General features: G+C 40.9%; 1 protein-coding gene across 1 annotated transcript in view; it reads left to right on the top strand.

The window, feature by feature from the left end:
• Nucleotides 1-9,125: 9,125 nt before the first annotated feature.
• tgfbr2b (transforming growth factor beta receptor 2b) overlaps nt 9,126-20,328 on the top strand; it is a 30,543-nt gene continuing 19,340 nt past the window's right edge. The window contains exons 1-3 of the mRNA XM_058648437.1: nt 9,126-9,365; nt 19,384-19,528; nt 19,632-19,825. Coding sequence (XP_058504420.1) covers nt 9,281-9,365; nt 19,384-19,528; nt 19,632-19,825 — 424 coding nt within the window. The 5' untranslated portion in view covers nt 9,126-9,280. The remainder of the gene's footprint in view (nt 9,366-19,383; nt 19,529-19,631; nt 19,826-20,328) is intronic.

Genomic DNA, 20,328 nt, shown 5'->3' with positions numbered 1-20,328 from the left:
AAAGATGGCTGTGTCTACAAGTTGGAAATAATATCTGCTGCAGCCGCTGCATTTGCATCTATGAATTCAGAAAAGTAACGCTAAGTCGGTCACTCTGCAGTTTGAATGCAAGCATCCGCGTCAATCCACCATTCCACACGTGCATTTTCTCCATCTCGCCGGCAAAACCTCCCCACAAAATCTCAAGCAAACATCCGTGGTCGCTGTCTTTTCTTGTGTTTCACCTTTTAACCAAAACAAGAGCCCAACTGGACTGGAAAGTGTTGCATGCAAATTGTAGACGTGCACGCATGTTAAAACCCCATGGAAATGGGCAGATAATGAAATTTACGTCACATGGACCCGAAAGGACCGCTGAAGATATGCAGATGTGGAAAGTATGATCCAGACATGAGGAATGTAGAGTTTTCTCCTCTAACTTGTTGGACCACAAAACCACAAAACACGGTTTGGTGTTTTGTTTTTTTACAAAAATACTTGGGTACTTGGGTAGGAAGTTGGGTAGAACCTGCACTGACTTTTGGCTGCACTGACAAAAACTGACAGTAAAACACAAGTTCTCAGTTCACAACTTTCTTTTTCATTGACCTGCTCTGAAATATCACGTTTTTTATAAAAAATGCCATTATGATGACATTCAGAATCTACTTTTATCAGTAATGTGGAGGCCAGTGCCTCACCTGACTCAGGTAATCAAATTAAAAGCTTGATCAGAAACCGATCTGATCATGACTTCCTGGTTTGGTGCTATCACGTGTCTGATCCACGTGAACGTGACCTATTTCCGTTTTGTCGCTGCCGTTTCTCAATGAACAGACGCGGAAGAGGAGAAAAAAAATTTCCCCACAAGGAGGAGACAAGAAGCCATCTTTGCCAGCCATGCTAATTACATTCAGTATATGAAAACACATGTAGTAGGCTGCTAATATTCAGGTTCCCATAACACCTGACCGTTTTGCTTTCCTTTCATCCAGAGATAAACAACATTTGATTCCACTTCCCACTCTGACCCTGCATGCTGGCAGTGTTTTTCTTGGGAAGAGAGTGTTTTTCTTAACAGCAGCCTTCTATGCAGTCGCTGGCTGAGTAGTCCTTAAGGAATGTTACCAACAGGATGGACAAGGCCTGGAGTCAAGAAACATGAGAAACACGAGAAGAAGAAGAAAAAATAAGAGTGATGAGGAGAGTATTTATACAACTTCTGGTTGTAATTTTCATTACAAAAGCCTAAAACCCACTACATGATGTTGAGTGCAATGATCCGGTTGCCAGGTTTTGCAACTAGCTTGCAGCCAATCGGCACATGAAGTCGCAAAGTCTGAAACAATTAGAAAACACAACCTGCTGAGACATACGGACACTTCACAAACCTCTCAATTTGAAGCACGATGGCTTTTTGAGTTTGCGACAAATCCACCCACTCCCAACCAATCACAGACGAGGAAAGCGTGATAGCAGCTGAAACCACTGAAAATTAATACAACTGTGGTTCGTCACGGAGAAAAGGGAGAAGGGAAAATGTGACGTACACTGGGAGACAGATGACTCAGAGGACAAAGGCTTACGTCCAGTTCAAACCCGGTGGAAGATTAACAGGCTAACAGGCAGGAAACAAAGACAATCTGGCGAGGACATGAGGTGAATGCTGGATTGTATATCTAGATAGGGCCGTTTCTCAATACTCAAGTAAGCAAGTATGTACTTCCGGGTTTGAGAACCGTCCTTGCTGTTCGCTTACTTGAGTGAACTGATGCTGTTTTCCACTCAGGTGAGAGATTGTTGTTGGGACCTTTTCGTTGAAAAAAAACAGGTACAGGAAGTGGAAAACAGGCAAGTATAAAAATAAAAGAGCAACTGAAAGACAAACCCACACCTGATTAAGACAGAGCCCTGACAGAAACACAGAATAAAAACCATGGTCTGTGTCACGTCTTGTGTGTTTTCATGAGACAGACGGGACAGTTTTAACACCGTTAGTTGGCTGATATGCTGCTGCAGACACCTCTACACCTCCTCTGAGCTCTGTTTACAGCCTCATAACTAAATCTGTCCTGTCACTGGCAGCTTTTGACCAAGAGTGACTCTGGCCAAACACACAGCCGTTCACACAGAGCGGACAAGAGGACAATCCTTTCGACGCTCCACTCGTTAGCATACAGGCCTTTTCTTGTGCTGGAGACACCCAACAAAAACGACCCTTTTTCCTTCTTGAAAAGTTTTCCCTAAACATGGCATTGTTTCCCAAACGACTCCAAACGCTGTACCATATTATGCCAGGCCTGTATGTGGCGCTGTAGGGCGGCCACAGAAATACAACAAAAGGAAAGCAGGAGGGAGAGAGCTATGATCGTTTTCCCAAAGTTTAATAGAACCATTTTTTTTGCAGTCCTGGCTACTGCAGCTTTAAGTGAATAAATAGTGTCTTTTGTCTCGTCTCCTCACTGGCAGCCATGTTTTCAGTGAGAGTAAGAATCGCTGTCAGCACCTCATCCAACCACACTTCAAAAACTTCAAGCAGTGGGCTTCATGTGTTAGTCCTTCATACAAACATCACTCTAAGATTCCATTGCTCTGAAATCAAATAAATGACCCTTAAACAATTCAAAGGCATCAAAGTAATTAGTTAAAAAAATAGACAGGGACTCAGAACGTGACAGAAATAAAGAAAGACAAAAGACCCAGCTGCAAATACCATCTTAAAGTAATAAAAGTCCAGAAGAAGCTTCTATTGTCCTACAAGATTATCACTGACATTTTTATATGGACAAACTTCTGTCAACAACAAATTGTTCATTCTTCTCCTCCTCGTTGCCACGTATCCTGACTTTTCAGATCTTCTCTAACCCAGAGTTATTCGCTCTAAGCTGCAACATTAGCTCTCCCTCAGTCCACAGGACAGCAGGTGGGTAGACTCACACTGCGCACACGTCAACACGGCCTTCAATTAGTGCCGTGTATGTGTGAGTGACCAAAACCCCCATGTGTCGCGCTAACCACCTCAGAATGTGTAAATTAAATTATGAGCGTGCGCCCGTTGTGTTTGGACGAGCGGAGCCATGAGTAGATCTTCATTCTTCCGTGGATAACAATACGGTGAAAATCACTTTAGACAAATCATTAATAAATTGTCATAAAAGACGCTAAATAAAACATTAAAATTACAGATGATGATGGAGCTGTTTTTCATGCAGTGTGGACACAAAAATCTGGTCCTAGATTAAGCTAAATATCTGATGCATGATGCACTACTACACATGAGCTCCTCCCGCTAACCCAAAGCTGCTGCCAACTAATAGTAACCACGGCAACTGCTGATTTGGGGCAAAACGTCGATCGAACTCGAACCGCCCCCTGCTGTCGACAGAAAAACTACCAGCGATGTTATGCATGTGTAGCAAAGCTCTGCATGCATCATAAGGATGTAAGGCATAACTACAGAAACAACTTTAATCTAATCTAATCTAATCTAATCTAAAACTCTGTTAACACAGGCAACTCTTCTGTCCTCAATCGGAACGAAACTTCCTCAAAATTCTACTCACACTAAAGCGATAACTAGAGTTGTAGGAACCCTGGATTTAACCATAACTGGTTATTGTTACATTCATATTTTTTTTTATAAATTGTTTAGATTTGACAATAACGGTTTAGTGTGGTACATTGTAAACAAATCATGGACATTATATCAGGACATGAAACCAATGATCCTAGTATAAACTAGACAAGCGTAAAAATGGCTAAAAGAGAGAGAGAGAGAAAGTTAGAGGATCAAATCGTGATCTTAAAATCGGAGAATCGTGAAACAGCTAATGGCCATGCAACATCATTACTATGGGCCATCGGTTTGTTTACACCGCCATGTTGGCAGGAAAAGCTTCTGCAAAGATGAACGGGCACTTTAAATCCAAAAAAGATCGAGCAAAAATATCGCAATAACTCAATAGACGGAATATATCTGATCGTTACAATTCTATGGAAACATTATTCCAGACCTGCTGTACGCCGACATCTTTCTTTTCAAACTTTCCTTCATCCTCACACATAATTTGACAATAAGAGTATGTAAAATAAACAAGATATTAGCGTGAATCAGTGTTGGATTCTGTCCCTGATATGAAGTTACCACTACACAAGCAGAGTTGGTCCCATCTTCTGTACTCGTTTTTTGAGTTGTGTTTTATGACAGAGATCCACCTCCGCCGTCTCTCAGGATGTTTGGTGGTCTGGTAAAATGCTTGTTGTTTTTTTTCATCCAGGGACACAACAGCTATCCACTGTCGTCACTGTTTATGAAAACAGCCGGCAAGGACATTAGTTACCTGACATACAGCATTGCCTGGTATGGATTTGACCAACATGGCTTCCTGATCCAAAGGGATTGCATGATGTCAGCTACTGGAGCTCTATAGGATCCATGTGGCTTTTTGTCCAAAACAATTTATTGACCATGTACGTCTATGTATCTCTCTAGAAGCTTGTGCTGTTGACCTTTTACGTCACAGAGAAACAAACAGTGAACGGTGAGGTGGATCGTGCTGTGGTTCTGTATGTTTTCTTACCTGTTGTTAATCTTGAGTGGGTCTTCTCTGCAGCGTTCACTCAGCTGATGCCACGGTGTTGTTTGGTCTTTTCCGGCAACAGCTCAGAACTTGTTGTTATGTTGTCTCCTTCTACTTCTGGGTCAAAGAGCGGAGAGAAAATTTAGTCCGACTTCAGTCCGTTTAGTAAGCGTATACATGCAGGAGTAATCTGACTTATCTAAGTGTGTTAGTCCAACTAAGAATAATTTGATTTCACTAACGTGTTTACATAACACTCAGATCACCAAATTATTGTCTAAGTCTGACTTTTAACATGTATGTAATGTTCTCCCGCCCTCAACATGTCCGTCCTTCACTCCACTGCTTTTTAAAGCAGAGCATGATTAGTCATCTGGCTGCAGCTGTGCCAATCAACTCACCTGCTACTGACTGCTCCTGCTGACCTGCAGGCTCCACCCACCCACCCACCCACACACACTTTTAATGACCTAAATAGTAGTAAATGCAGTGACTTGGATGTAAATAATAACCATGAAATAAGTGGATTGATGAATATTTTCAATTGTCTTGTGTACTTGTGTTTGCTACATCTGAAGGCCCTTTTCTGGCATAAACACTGACCTTGTCAGGACCCGTAGGAGACCTCATGGAGACCAAAACCTGGTCCTAATGAGCCGAACCTCATTTCAGAAGAGCTGGTTATGTCCAGTGCTAAGATACTAATCATGGTTAAGGTTAGGGATAAGACTCTGTTTATGCTGTCTAAATAAAAAGAAGTCAATACAGTGTCCATGTGTGTGTGCGCGTGTGCATGTGTGTGTGTGTCTTGCCAGCTCCTGGAAGTCCAGCAGACTCCAGTATGGAATGTTGACAACAGCTGTGAACATAACTCAAAGAATTTAAACAGAAACCTAAGCTCATGGCTCTCTCTCTCTCTCTCTCTCTCTCTCTCTCTCTCTCTCTCTCTCTCTCTCTCTCTCTCTCTCTCCCTTTCTTACACACACACATTTTGGCACACTGTTAAAAGTCACTGTGTGTTTTACACACACACAGCATTTTGACAGAACAGTGCCAAAATGTGAAATACCTGTTAATTCCATAACAAGACCATTCATAGGAGCAGCAACAGAAATGTCTTTCATGTTCCCTGCAGGTCATTATTAAAGCTACAGTGTGTAATATGGACCTTATTTCATTATCAGATTATAGTTAATGACCTGCAAAAAAAACGATCTATTTTCAGAACTCTGCTGCACCAAAGTCCATAGAGAAAAGGAGAGATTTTACACCACTGACATACAGGAGCTGTTGATCCACTGCTGTCTCCATCTGTAAACGTGTGACTGTGTGACTTCAGGCTTTGAAATCCTTCATTTAAATTGACCTCGTGATGCAAATGTTGATTTTCTCTGTGGACCTTTGTGCGGCACAGTGAGCTTCAGGTATGAGCTGTCATATCGCTGCTCATTTTTTTGCAGTAGCATCATATCCATCTATCTTCATCCTCCAGATTAAAAACCATCATCATCATCACCACCCGTGACTGAGCTCCAGATGGGATGTAATCATTTACTTTTTCTAATACCTAATTGGAATCTCCAAATCCGATCACATATTTGCAGAATCTGATTACACGCACTCGGTCTGAACACACATTTGCAGATTATCGTGTGCAGTGTGTGTCAATGATGTGCACAGACGTAGCCGCCGAGTGAAATCACTCCACCGCGTCGTTCCACTTGTCCTGCTGGAGATGTCTGAGATGGTTTCTGGCAGCTGTGGATCAGGAACCAGTGTGAGACCGAGCGAGACGGAAGCAGCTGCCTCGTCGGGAGACGATGTGATCTTCAGCCTTCACAAGTAATGAATTAACGTGTGGCAGTAACCTGACACGGCACACTGTTGTTTGATATCTCACTTTGGCAACAAATGTTTTTGCATATTTTGGATCTTAGCAGGTTTTAATTGTTTAATTGAGAATTGTATTGTACTGTATTATGTAGCTTTAACAGTAAAACTCACAATAAATGACATCATCATTATTTATCAGGCTTTACTTTTTGTGTGTGTTGCACTGTAAGTTTGATATGGCTGTTACAGAAAAAATATGATTATACAGTCTAATCTAATATAGTATTTAATAATGAAAATACTGCTAAATCGCAGTAATTCATGTAATTACTGTGAAGTGACAGTAAACAGCTGTCCATTTACAGTACTGTCACTGTACACACAGTAAATTACTGTGGTCGTGCTAAATGTCCTGAAAAAAACTGTTGTTTGATAGCTTCTATGAATATTTGCACCAAATTTGATCCAACTATAACCACCCAAAAGTCACTTAATCAAAGCAACTGGACTTGTAGTTTCAACTCTCATCCAAGGGGTCTTTTCAATACTTCTCATCCAAGATGAGACGTGAAACGTCTTCTCAAAAAGTCCAGTTGCTACAAGAGCTGAAGCTCATGCTGTGGATGGTAGAGCTGTCAAATGGCCCAAAAGCTAAAGTTCATGCAAATTCCTACTAATAGGTCAACATATTACAACCAATAAACAGCACACAATGCAGATATAGTTAACTTTACTTGAGAAGAGACCGTTCCCATGCCAAAATAACACTAGAGAAGTTTGTAAACCTACGCCAAGTCTCATCAATTTCCCCACACTGTCAATTCCCCTATTTTGCAATGTTTAAAAACAAATCCATGACTGGATCACCACCAATTATTTTTTTTTTCCTTGGGTCACAACCCACATTCCCACAAAATATCTTCAAAATCCCTCCTGAGATTTTGAAGATATGCTGCTCCACAAATAGAGAAACAAACAAAGAGACAGAGCAATGCGGCTGGAATCCTAACTTCCTCAGTGGAAGTAAATGTCAGAATTTCTCCTCAAGATATTACGCCACATGATGAGTTTATGTGCAGCCTCTGTGTATGAAATGATACAGTACTGTATGTTCTACCACAGTTGCCATGTACTGTAGGGCTGAAAAATAAACATAGCTCTTCTGAGACTGTGTGGGTTCAGACCCTGGACTGAGTGGCTCACTTCCAATGTTGGTAGAGAGCAGCATGTCCAGACTTGCTGCATCATATGACCAAACAGACTTGCTCGCGTTCAGTGTCTCGCTGTCACTGAGCCTCGAGTCTGCAAAAAACAAAATGCCTCCGGCCAACAGAACAATATTTAGAAGAAAGAAAAGAAAAAAAAAACTTTAAACGCTGCCTGAATTATGCCTGCATGTGTGAAATTGATAATTATTACCTAAGCAATATTAGGTTTCAAAAATGCTGCGCTCCAGTCGAGTCCAACTTTATTTATAAAGCACTTTAAAAACAACAACAGCTGAGACAAAGTGCTGTACATCAGAGATAAATCAAATGCAGAAACACAACAGTAACAATAAAAGAGACAAAATCCTGTAGAAAATATAAAACAGCACAAATAAACAAGTCATGCAATAAAAACAGATAAAATCAAAGTCTCAAACTGGGTCAAAAGCCAAAGAGTAAAAATGTGTTTTAAGGTAAGTTTTAATATTCCATGCCACGATTGTCACTTTTACTTTTTGTTTTTCTTATTTTGTGTCTTTCTTGTCATTCGAACCATCGTCCAAACAATGCTCATTTAGACTATCAGCTCTATATGACTCTGTCTGTGTTTAGATGTCGTTACACCTGGCGACATTCCCGCGCTGCACACAGGAACTGCTTAGTTTTATGTCAAAACAGAGGGAGCAACGTTGCGCTGTATAGTAAACAGGTCGGAGGTTGACTGAAAACACTAAGAAGTGTACACTAAAAGTTTCAGAAGTGAACACTACTGCTCAAAACCTGCCGGTTCAGCAGTTTGACGGGATAAATTCTCACAAACGCTCCCTTACTCAGGTCTGATAGTATTGCTTGACACAGAGGATGTAGTACAATGTTACTTCATTTCTGTTTACAAAGACCAAACAGAGGCAGAATAATAACAAAAAACATGCAAAAGTTACACACTGCACATGTAATAGTACATATGTATGCAGCTAATGTTTTTTTATTATTATTTATATTTCCTGTGTGTGGACAAATATTGGTTCCATTATGCATTAAGGTACAGTGTGTAAACTTTATTAGTGCAGTTACATGTTGCAGCTGAATATCCTTTCCTTCCAAATCTGTTGGAGAACCTACTGTACTGTATGTAGCCTTCAGTTCATCATCAAAACTCAAAAGATGTTTCATAAACCGTCATTCTGGCCTCGAGGTGATTGTACATTTGATTTAGAGTATTTCAGAGTATTCGACCTTCGAAGTTTCATGATCTGCAGCACAAACTCACAGTGTTTCACCTCTCATAGTGTGGCCACTGTGAGTGGACAGGTCAGCGGAGGAGCTGTGACAACATTTCATTTCATGGCCCTGACTTTATGTAACAGAGCTGTTTACTCTTCTGATTTACACTATTTGGGCAATTACACACACACATATACAGAGAGAGAGAGAGAGAGAGAGAGAGAGAGCGATTCCCCCGCCCTCTCCCGGTTTCCTGTCGCAGTGTGTGTGTGCGTGTGTGCGCGCGCGTGTGTGCGCTTCAGCAGCAGTGAGTCTCCAGCTGCAGCGCGGTGGAGCGCACAGTCCAACAGTCCAGCAGAGCAGAGACAGCAGAAGACACAGTCCCTCCGCTGGACTCTCGGTAACTTACCACTGAAAGTGAATGACAGTGTTTGGACAGAGGGGACAGACAGAAAGATGGAGGGACAGCGCACTTTGATGTCTTTACGGGGAGCGTTATGTGTCTTCCTCGTCGCTGTGCTGCTGGAGCCCGGGACTGCCGGTGAGTTACGCACTCCTCGTGTCCTCTCTAATGTCCACTTCCGTCCATTTAAGACTCATTTGACTACAACAGAAGTTGAAGGTGTGTGTGTTGGGAAACTTTCTTTCCGGTTGGTTTACGCATGGCTCAGTGTGGTGCTGCTGAGAGGCGCAACAGGTGACTCAGAGCGCAGCGGACTGACGCACTGTTCAGTTATGCTCCTCACTGCTGCTGCTGCTGGATACTGTCACAACAAACTGTGCTGCCTTTTCCTACACAGCACATGTTTGATTACACACACAAACAAACACATAACACCATCATTTTCTATAAAACTGGCTTTCTTTATATCTCATGCTCCACTAAAGGTTTCTATTATGAAGCACTTTTAACTGTAAAATGTGCAAACATATGAATATAATATGTATTTTTTTAAAGCCATAAGTTATGAATCTAAACGAGAAAAAAGAAAAAAATTCAATGTAGAAAATGAATGTCAAAATTCTCATAAAAATAAAAATGTCCATAACAGTAATAATACATTTTATTTAGAGGCCCTTTTCAGAGCTCTCTAGGTCGCAGTATACGTCCAAAAATAACAACAAGCAGTAAAACATGGATAAAACAAGACATATAGAAAAGATGAAAGACAGAGACGAAAATAAAAACAGATGTGATGTCATGTGGAGAAGAATCATGAGGGGAAGGTCAGTCAGAACAGGTGGGTTTTGAGTCTGGATTAGAATTTTGGGGAGAAAATGTTAATTTAAGACGGTTGTGCAAATTAAATCGCTTGTGGCATAATGTATATTTTAAGTTATCAGTCACAGTTATATTGTCTGTATCTGCTATATCTTTTGGTGAACGTCTGAACCTTATGTTCTGTCTGTCAGTCTGTCTGTCTGTCTGTATGCATGTCTGTCTGTCAGCAGTATTACCCAAAAAAAACCTCCATGTGTCCATGAGGTCTTGTTGAGTTGTGGAGTCCCAAGTGAAACATTTTGGAGAAAATCTGGATAAACGGGCAGAACTTTGTTTTACATGTGGTGGGATTGGGCGTAAGCTTTTTTGGCAGAGGTCTTGATTTTCCCTGATGGTGTCAGGGAGTTTTCTTGAATTGAAATATTTAACAGGAATCCATGTGATTCTCATCAGGCAGGTCGTCCTGTAAGAGATTCCTGTAAGAGAGTCATAGAGGGTCACATAGAGACTTGCAGTAAGCCAGATTAACGCTAAATGATTGGAATAGAGCTTAAATGGCGAGAAGACTCTCCATGAGTAAAGTTATCAAACTCTGAACTTTATTTGACCACATTATTCCAGTAAAGGAAGCTTTATATTGATGATGAATAATCAATAATACATGTGGACATTTTTAAGCTGTAATGATCTTAAATCTTGATGAAACTCTGGATGGTTCAACAAAATTTGGATATGTAACATGAGATTTTCTGAGTATGTGTATATGAGGCCATGGTTCTCAAACTGTGGCACGTGTACCATCAGTGGTACGCGAGCTTCCTCTGTTGGTACTTGAAGGAAAAGTTTTGTTAAGTGTTGTAATTGCACGTGTTATTTACCTAATTTTTGATTGGATTTTGCTTCCGTTTGTTATATACTGTGTAGCCTTTGTCTGCTTCTGTCAGAGTTGTTGTTTTTTTTCCTCTGGCCTCACCATGCCTTGAGATAATGTACTGTATGAAATAGAGATAAAAATGTAATTGAAGTGAATTCCTTTTGCAACATAAATATATTTGCACAGTGAGCTAAATGTCTCTCATCAAAAGACTTTTACTTTGAAATTCTTTGAAATATCAACCCTAAACAGTCGTTTTTACCCCAACTTTTTTCATTGGATCAGACTAGATGCTCAGACCAGTGGAAAGGACTTTTGAAAAACTACATTCTCACATCTAAAGACAAGTCTGTAGAGTTTTTAAATCACAGATTGTGGTTTTGCAAAGACTGTGGATCTTGCAGGGTCACTTACAAACAGCATCTACTGTAAATCTCTGGTTTCCTCTGTGTTTCCACATGTTTTCTCGCACCGCCGTCTTGTTTCTCGGCCAAGTTGTTGTCTGTTTTTTTTCTGCTTCCTGTTTGCTGAGAGCTCATCAATTCCTCGTTGACACTGTCACGACACTGTTTGCGTGAGCCAAGACTAAAAGACATCAAACGTGTTTGTGTAACAAGGAAACTCGAGAAAGACTGGAAACAGCTTGGATTACCTCCTTACACTAAATCACTGGTTGCCAAAGACTGGGTTGGGGGCCCACAGATGAGTCGCAGGAGATTTCTTTTTGGTCCCCAAAGAAATTTGCAGAATTTTCCCAACATTTCAGTTAAGATATATGTTTTAAAAATGTGCAAAAACTGTGAATTTGACAGGGGTGGGTGTAAATGAGTTGCTGCATGATGCAGAAATTTGCTTTTGATGCAATTTATATTGTGTTTTGGGTCAAAAAATGTGGGAAACGTTTGGGAAACTGTGATGAGCCACAGCTCCAGCGAAACGCTCGTGATTTTATTCCACCTTGGGTAAATTTGTCTGTGACTGTGGAAATCATTTAATGTGGTGTCAGACCAACATGATCTGTGATAATTCATACATGTTGTTTATCTTCTTCATCTCATTTGCACTCCTCCTCCTACTCCTCGCTGCTGTTTGTTCCTGCCCTCCACCCTCAGAGGAGCCTATTTTGAACCTGGAAATCCCACATACCAGAAAGATTGTGTGGTCGTGCGGCATTGTATGTGTCAGAAAATAGCCCCACACACACACACACACACACACACACACACACACACACTTGTTGTTGATTTCCCTGGAGCTCATCACTCTCCCTGCACCAGAGCAGCCTGACTCTTGTGTTATGCAAACAACAGGGCTGTGTCATTTTTTTGTTTTTACATTGCTTGTTTTTCACTTGACTGGTGTTGACTTGGCGGTGCGCTGTCATAGGAAGGTTCCTTCACCCTTCCTTTTCAGGGAGGATTCGTCATGTCAGGGCAGAGGTCGCCCACCGTGTACTCAGGCGTTCTCTCCAAGGCAGTGGCAGAGTAAGAGAGAAAAGTTTAAACGACAAGTATAGTTTGAAAAAATAGCAAGGGTTCCAAATGAAGTTCTGTTTTTGATTAAAGCTATACTAGTTTATTATTATCATGCATAACTTATAGTGTATGAATGAAATAAGCAACAACAAAAATAATAGAGAAGTGGATCATCATAGACAACCTGAGAGAAGAGAACAACACAACTTCAGCTTGTTAAATGTGAATATTATGCGTTTCTCTGCGTCTCTGTGACTCTAAACTGCTAAATATCTGCGTATATTTAATGTCGACAAAACAAAACGTAGAGAAAAACTTCAACAGATGAATCCATAAGTAAATTGTTGAGGCCTAGTATACACAACAGAAGAGAACAGAAGAGAAGAGAAGAGAAGAGAAGAGAAGAGGGTCGCTCACTTAAATCCCTCTGAAGTGTCTCCCTTTGCTTTATTACCATATTAGTCGTCTTCCCCTTTGTGACTCGCTTTGCTGCATCTCCAGGTCAAAGAGGAAGAACGAAAGAAGAAGGGATAGATGCTGTGGTGGCAGAGGAAGAGTGGTAATCTGAGAGATGAAGATAAAGATGAGAGGAATGAGAGGATTAGGGTTAAAATGGAGAGAGAGGGGGATTAAGGTAGAGTCTTTTGTAAGAGGGATAACTTTGAGTAGCAGAGGCAGAGAGCGGAGCCTCCTGCTGTGTGGCAGTTATGTGGCCCTGTGCTGCCTCTTGCCAGTTGTCTTCTCTCGTTTCAGTGACCAAAAAAGGATTTTTTATACCTCTACTTTATATTTTCCATGCCACACTGCTTCAGAAGAGCCTTGTCAAATGCAGGTTTTACTCTCTCGTACATGTTTTTTTTTTTTTTCAACTTGAATAAGAAAGTAACGTACAAAAGTGAATCATGATACTGAGCACCTGTCTCAGGTTTGACAACAATGGAGTAAATCACTTTTGTTGTGGTCGTAGGGATGAGAATCACAGGTTACCTCGCGATACCAATAATATCACAATTCAACGATTCTGTGATAATCAATATATTGCGAGACAATCATGTAGCGATACATCACGATATCTGTCTAACTGAAGGAAACAAAATGTTAACGTGAAAAGCTAAAAATGCAGGATTTCTCATAAAGTCCATGTATTGAACATGGATGGAGCATCTCTTAACGTAGCTTTCTTCGCCATTATCCCGCTGTAAACTCCCTCTTGCTCATCTTCGGCCAATTAACTTCCACCCAAGTTTCTCCCTCATTCATTTCAGCAGCGCCACCATGAGGTGACATGAAGCAGTGATGCCTGGCGAGTGAAACTGTCAGGAACTGTTTACTTTAGAGCAAAGGTCTCAAACTCAAAAGGCCAGTGAGCATCTAGTCTGGTCAAGAGACGGCCGGTCAAGTGGAAAAGAAAAAAACAAACCTGTTGAGTAGGAGCAGGCGATATTAGCTTCTAATCATATAGCAATAACAATGTTTTTTTCAGAATTTCAAAATAAAAGTGTTTGTTTTTGTTGTGGAGTGTTGTTGTTTCACACAAAAAAAAATTAATCATGCTAAATTAATTCAGAAATATCAAACACAATAGAAATTGAATAATGGGTTGTGGCTGAAATTGATCGTGTGCTGAAAGTTTCAGAATATTCTTACTGGTGTATCGATTATCGTATTGATGAAGGACGACAATATTTTGACCCGCCCCTCATTGGTCATAAGAGCCAATGTAGTTCAGTAGCCAGTCGATCTCAAATGTCAGGAAACCACTCCAAGTCTTCACACATGCCCTCCAGGTTCTACAATACCTGTTCATTGGGTCCACATAAGGCTAATTTATTATTATTTATCTATTTAATGCAGTGGGGCAGGTGGTTGTACATGTTTCCAGTGCATGGTTATGCTATTTGTTTGCTCATGTCAAATCTAAAACACTTTGTTTGAGTATGAGACATTTCTATTGACTGCCACCAGTTGTTAGGGGGTAGTGACAGACACTAACAGGACAGTGGCTCTTCAGGGGTCAGTTAGACTTCAGCTGGGGTCAGTGTCCCCATGGCCCCGCCTCTAGATCCGACAACGGTCCAGTCTCACGTTTGTCGGAACAATCACTTCAAAGACACTTCCAAACACTTGAAGTCTTTGTTTCAACAGTTGAATCTTCTCAGTGACACCATGCTATAGAATGTTTACATGCTGTGAAGGCTTTTCTCTTTTTCCGTTAACAGTAGAGTAGAGTTTGGAGCAGCCTTTCCTGTATATGTGATAAATCACAGTCAGGTTTCCTGTCTGTCCTTCTGCCCACTGTGAGCTCACATCCTCTGTGGTTTGGGAAGAGGAAGAAAGAAGGTGGGGCAGGACATGGAGGGGGATACTTCAGCTGGTGGAAAGAGTGGACTGAGATATGAGGTGTTTTTTAAGATGCAAAGCTGATAATGTGAAGTTTTGTTCTGTGGCAGCTGCAGCTATGGATTGGATATAGATTAGGATTATCAGCAAGAAAGATGAAATGTCACTACCCAAAATGTTTGTTCTAATACAGTGGCTCTTTTTATACTAAGATCCACCTGAGAAAATATTGAGCTCTTGAACCCTTTAACACCTAACCCTCAACACATGTATACAGCTTATTACAGCTTATTTTGACCATAAAAGGAAAAGAGAAAGTGCCTTTTTCCATTTTTCCAGAATACCTCTTAGTTTTTTTCAAATTAATGAATGTTAAAATACTCTTTTATTTAGAAAAATACTGCAGTTGCACATGAACAACACTCCGGTCAAAATTCCACACAAACACTGGTATCGACAGTAGAACAGTATTTCTGATTTTCCTAGAAAAAAAATAAAGTTGTAATTATGTGTAAAAACATCTACATTGCACTTTCTCTGACATAAAAACATTGCACAGTAAATTTTGTCGCGCTGAAGTAACACTAAAACACTCAAATTGACCAAATACACTCAAGAAAAGTGTTATGTTTAAACACTACAAGAGTGTGTTTGGTCTTAGTTGTAATTTATGCTCAACATAAACTCCTATATTGTTCCTATTTTGCTACTTTATCACTGCAAAATTTATCGTGCATCCACTGCAGAAGAGTTTTCACTCCTCCAAATCTCCAGTTTCAAATCCAGCCGCTTCAGGAATCATCAGGAGTGCAGTTTAATGACAGCCGGCGCTTTCCTGTGACGCACTAAGCTCATTGGTGTTTTCACTCACTGTGATTCACACACACACACACACATGGACTGTCAGGAAGAGGGAAAGTGCCGCAGTAATAAAAGAGAAAGTCAAAGTACTTTAGCATCTGGTGCAGTGACCCACATACCACCACAGACCTCTGTACACAGTTACCCTTTGACTTCCTGAACCGGCGCTAAACGCACGGACTTCAAAGTTAAGACTGTGAAGCTGCGCCGCAGCCCCTTTAAAGGTGTAGTGTGTAACTTTTCAACTCGTCGTTAAGCCATTATTTTTTGATGACAATCGCACACGTGTGCACAAGAAGTGATTCGTTTTACGCCAAGACTGATGAAGGCACGGAAAGCAACTCAGCGTTAGCAAAGTGAGACACCGGTAACAGGTTGGCGTGTGACCGTAAACCCCAGGACGCGACCACGAAAAGTTTCAGAAGTGGATTCTATGGGTGTGGTATGAGATCACTGAGGTACATCGTGGAGAGGCACCAGCACTGTTTGAGTAATTACCCAGAATTCCTAAAAGGAATATTATGGGTATCGTGGACCATGTACTATCGCGGACTGTACTGTATCGTAAGGTACCCAGTGATTCCCACTTCTATGACTGATACATGTTTGCTTCATGTGTGAGCTGACACAATATTCTGATTGATTTCCCACTTTTATTAACTGGAAAAGTTATTTACTCCATATAGAGTGAATGAATATGCAAGATTATGTATGCCAAGCTGCAGTAAGGTCAACAGTTGTTGTTTGTTAACCACTAAACTTCACTGATACAAACTTTTTCATCAGTTGTCCTAAAATACCTACAAACATCAAAATACGTATATTGTTATTTTATTGTAATCATATTATTATTTATAATATTATTCGTTAGGGCCCTGCAAAATCTGGAGTTCACTCACTGGTCACCTGTTAAACTGCTGAATAATACAAATCAGTCAAATTGCATGGCAGCAACTCAATGCATTGCCAAGAAGACCTGCTAAATTTCGAACTCTCGTCTGAGAGTTTCAGGATCTGACGATTCACTGGGATTTTCACACATAACCGTCTGAAACTGAAAAAGGAGAAAACATCCAGTGAGCAGCAGCTCTCTGGGAGGAAAATGATGAGCAAAATGACCGGACGGCTTCAAAATCATATGAACGCATCAAACTTGGGAAGCAGCAGCAGAGAGGCACACTGCCTGCCACTTTATTAGGTACACAGGACACTTAATAAAGTGGTGCATATTCTGTCTATCAGTGTAGCAGCTTCAAAAACATGGTAGGTGACATGGGCTCATTCCACAAAAATGTGCTATTATGTCACAGCATATAAGGTAGAAGGAGAAAGAATGGAGGGAGTGAGAGAGAGTGAAGGAAGGGCAGGGAGGGAGAGAGGGAGGGAGGGTGAGACAGACTCAGAGAGCGGAGATGGAGAAGGTCTGTTTCATTCGTTCCCATGCAGCATTCCTTGGGTGGGTGTTTCTGGCTCCCACACAGAAAAGGTTCTCTCCAAACTTTATCACGTTCCTTCTGTAAATATTTTCTCTCCTCATGTTGCTGCTGCTTTTCTGTTGCACTGTATCGCTGAAAAGGTTCCCCTCTCGCTGTGGAAATCATGATTAAACTGATCTGAAACGACACTGGGAAATCATTTAAAACAATAAGGATTTGTTTTTACTATATTGACACTAATAAGTAATTAAATCACAATTCACTCAGTGTCTAGTTTGGTCAGCAAAAAAGACCTTGAAATAAGAATATATATGATGATATTTCACGTAATTTCAAAATAAAAGTATTTGTTTTGATGTGGAATAATAAATAGTTCACAATATAAACAGATTTATGATGCAAAATAAAAAAACACATACAGAAATAACTCATTATAACTTGACAAATTGATTGGGGGGCTGCATGTGGCCCACGGCCGTGAGTTGACACCTCTGACATAGAGACTCTGTGTGCACTAACTCAGCAGCTTTTATTTGATAATTGAGATGAGCTGATGTGATATTCAGTATCAATATTAGTCTGATATTGGTCAAAATCTTAGTGAAAAAACTTAACTTTACTGAGCTCACAGTTTAAAAACATGCGTCACCAACGTCATGTGACCAATACACTGCAGTGAACGTGTGAGCTGCAGGAAAAAAAGCCCCAAAATAACGAGTGTATTTTGACTGTAGTGGACCTAGATCATTGTCAGCAGATTCCGAGGCTGTGAAATCAGGATGAGACATAAAATTGTTCCGAATGTGCGAGGTGTCATTTTCTCTTCTCCTGCCACAAACCAAACCTATTGTGATGGAAGTGTTCTGTGCCTCCTGTGAAATGAATAAACCAGTCCATCCATGCAGACTGTGGTTGAATATGTTTCACACACACACAGACATTAAACCACACACACACACAGTGGATCAGGGAGGCCGTCTTTGTTGACATGTAGGGAGGGTAATGAGGATTCATGTGTGTTAAATGAGGTCCTCCTCCAGTCACGGTTTTTTTATTATTTACGTTCAGATCTGCAGACGTGGCTGATTCAACGATAGCACAGACTGCACCCTCGTGCAGTTGTTTTGACTATGCCTTGGATTTTTTCAGATGTGAAGCCTGTTTGCAGGAGAGAAGCGGAGTAGATATCTGTCACTCAATCTGATCTCCTCAGTCTTAAGAGAAAGACTTGATCGACTACCTGCATCTTGGATCCACGTATTTTACGCCAAACAGCAGGAGGTCATCTGCGGAGTGGCACATTTCATACAGTACAGATACTGGACAAAATTATTTGGCCACACCTGTTAAGTATTGAAGGCAGGTGTCTCAATCAGGCTTTGAGTTTGGTGTGGAAGAACATCGAGCACCTTTGAGATGAACTGGAGCAGAGATTGTGAGCCAGGTCTTCTCGTCCAACATCAGTGTCTGACCTCATCAATGCTCTACAGCAGAGGTGTTAAACTCAAATGACCTGGGGGCCAATGAGCGGCTAGTCTGGTCAAGAGGGGGCCGGTCTGGAAAACAACTGTTGGGTACCGAGTGGGCAATATGATCGTAAAAGTACAACACAATATTCCATCATGTGATGATATTTTACAAATTTTACAAAAGTAAAAGTCTTTGTACTGATATGGAATGATGCATACATAAAAACATGTTTATGACGCAAAATAAATCTATTCATATCAATAACAAACAAGAATAAATGTGAAATGAAGTAAATAACAACATGGACAGCTGTAATTAAAACACCAGTTAAGGCAAAGTTTTAAATATATCTAATTATATCTAGATTTCTTTAACATGTTACCTTTTTTTTCTTCACACACTGTTACTTCGCTTATGTCTTGCGTCGAGAACATTTTCCCTGTGGGGACAATAAAGTGTATCTGAATTTTCATTAGATTTGAAACTCTTTAAACAGCACACTGACATATTCTAAGTTAAGTGTTTTTTAGCTCACAGGCAGTGAGTCTGAGTCCAAACAGGTCTGAACAGGTCACAGACGGACATAGATGCTATAAGGAGAATAACAGGGATAAGATTGGACTGATTGTGCCGTTGGTTCAGGTGGCACGCAATCCACTATACGACATGCAAAACCTTGCAGCCAGTGAGAGTGATCATATCTACATGGTGACTGTGGCTCACAGTAGTGTGGTGGTTCTGACCAGCTTAAGATGTTGCATAAGTTGCTCATGAGCGTTTTTCTCATCCAGAGTAAAGACTTGACAACAGTGACATTAAAAGTAATATCATCATGTGTGTAACAAGATAACTGATGGATACTCTTGTGTGTGTTTTTGCAGATTTGCCTCCGTTTTACCCTTTACGGCAGCTTTGTAAGTTCTGTGATGGGGAGCTGTCCTCGTGCACCGGCACAGGGACCTGCATGTCCAACTGCTCCATCACATCCATCTGCATGGACACCAGCGATGTCTGTGTGGCTATCTGGTAGGTACCTGAGAACAGCACGTGGCCTTTTACTTCCTCTGGAATGTGATTTTTATCCGTTAGACGACGTCACCTCTCCTCTGTCTGTCCCTCTCTCTCTAAGGAGAAAGAACGAGAGTGGGTTCTCTGTGGAAACTCTGTGCCACAATCCTTCCAGGCGGCTGTACGGCGTCCTGCTGGACGACTACAACAGCACCACCTGTGTGATGAAGGAGAAGAACACGACAAGTGGACTGGCTCACTTCTGCTCCTGCACTAATGAGGAGGAGTGCAACGACAAGCTGATATTCCCCCCGAGTAAGTAGAGCTGTCAGCTGGGTTTATGAATACACCACTTAAGAAAATGTTGCTCATGAAACTACGTAAATAGATTAAATTAAAAGTATTCAGGGGTCTCAAACTAAAATAATCTTGGGGCCAACCATTTTCGAGTGGGGTGGGCAACGTAAGCTTAAAATTATATCATATTCCATCATCGATAGTTCACACAACTTCAAAAATAAAAGTGTATCTACTAAATGTACTCTCTATAAAACATATAGTAATAGCTCTCTTATGACTTGAGATTAAGTGATGGGCCACGAGTTTGAGACCTCTGACCTACACAGTACGCGTACAGTGTTTTTGGGACAAACCACTTTAAATCTACAGGCATTAGTCTGTGGTCGTAACTCCTTTGCAGCTGTAACAGCTTCCACTCTTCCAGGAAGGCTTTCTACAAGGGTTTGGAGAGTGTTTGTGGGAATATTTGCCTCTTCATCCATTAGATCATTTGTTATGTCAGACACTGATGTTTCATG

The sequence above is a fragment of the Solea solea genome, chromosome 13, assembly GCF_958295425.1.
Source record: "Solea solea chromosome 13, fSolSol10.1, whole genome shotgun sequence".
In the NCBI taxonomy this organism is placed as follows: domain Eukaryota; kingdom Metazoa; phylum Chordata; class Actinopteri; order Pleuronectiformes; family Soleidae; genus Solea; species Solea solea.
Note: the sequence above shows the minus strand (reverse complement) of the source record. Positions and strands in the feature narration are given on the sequence as shown.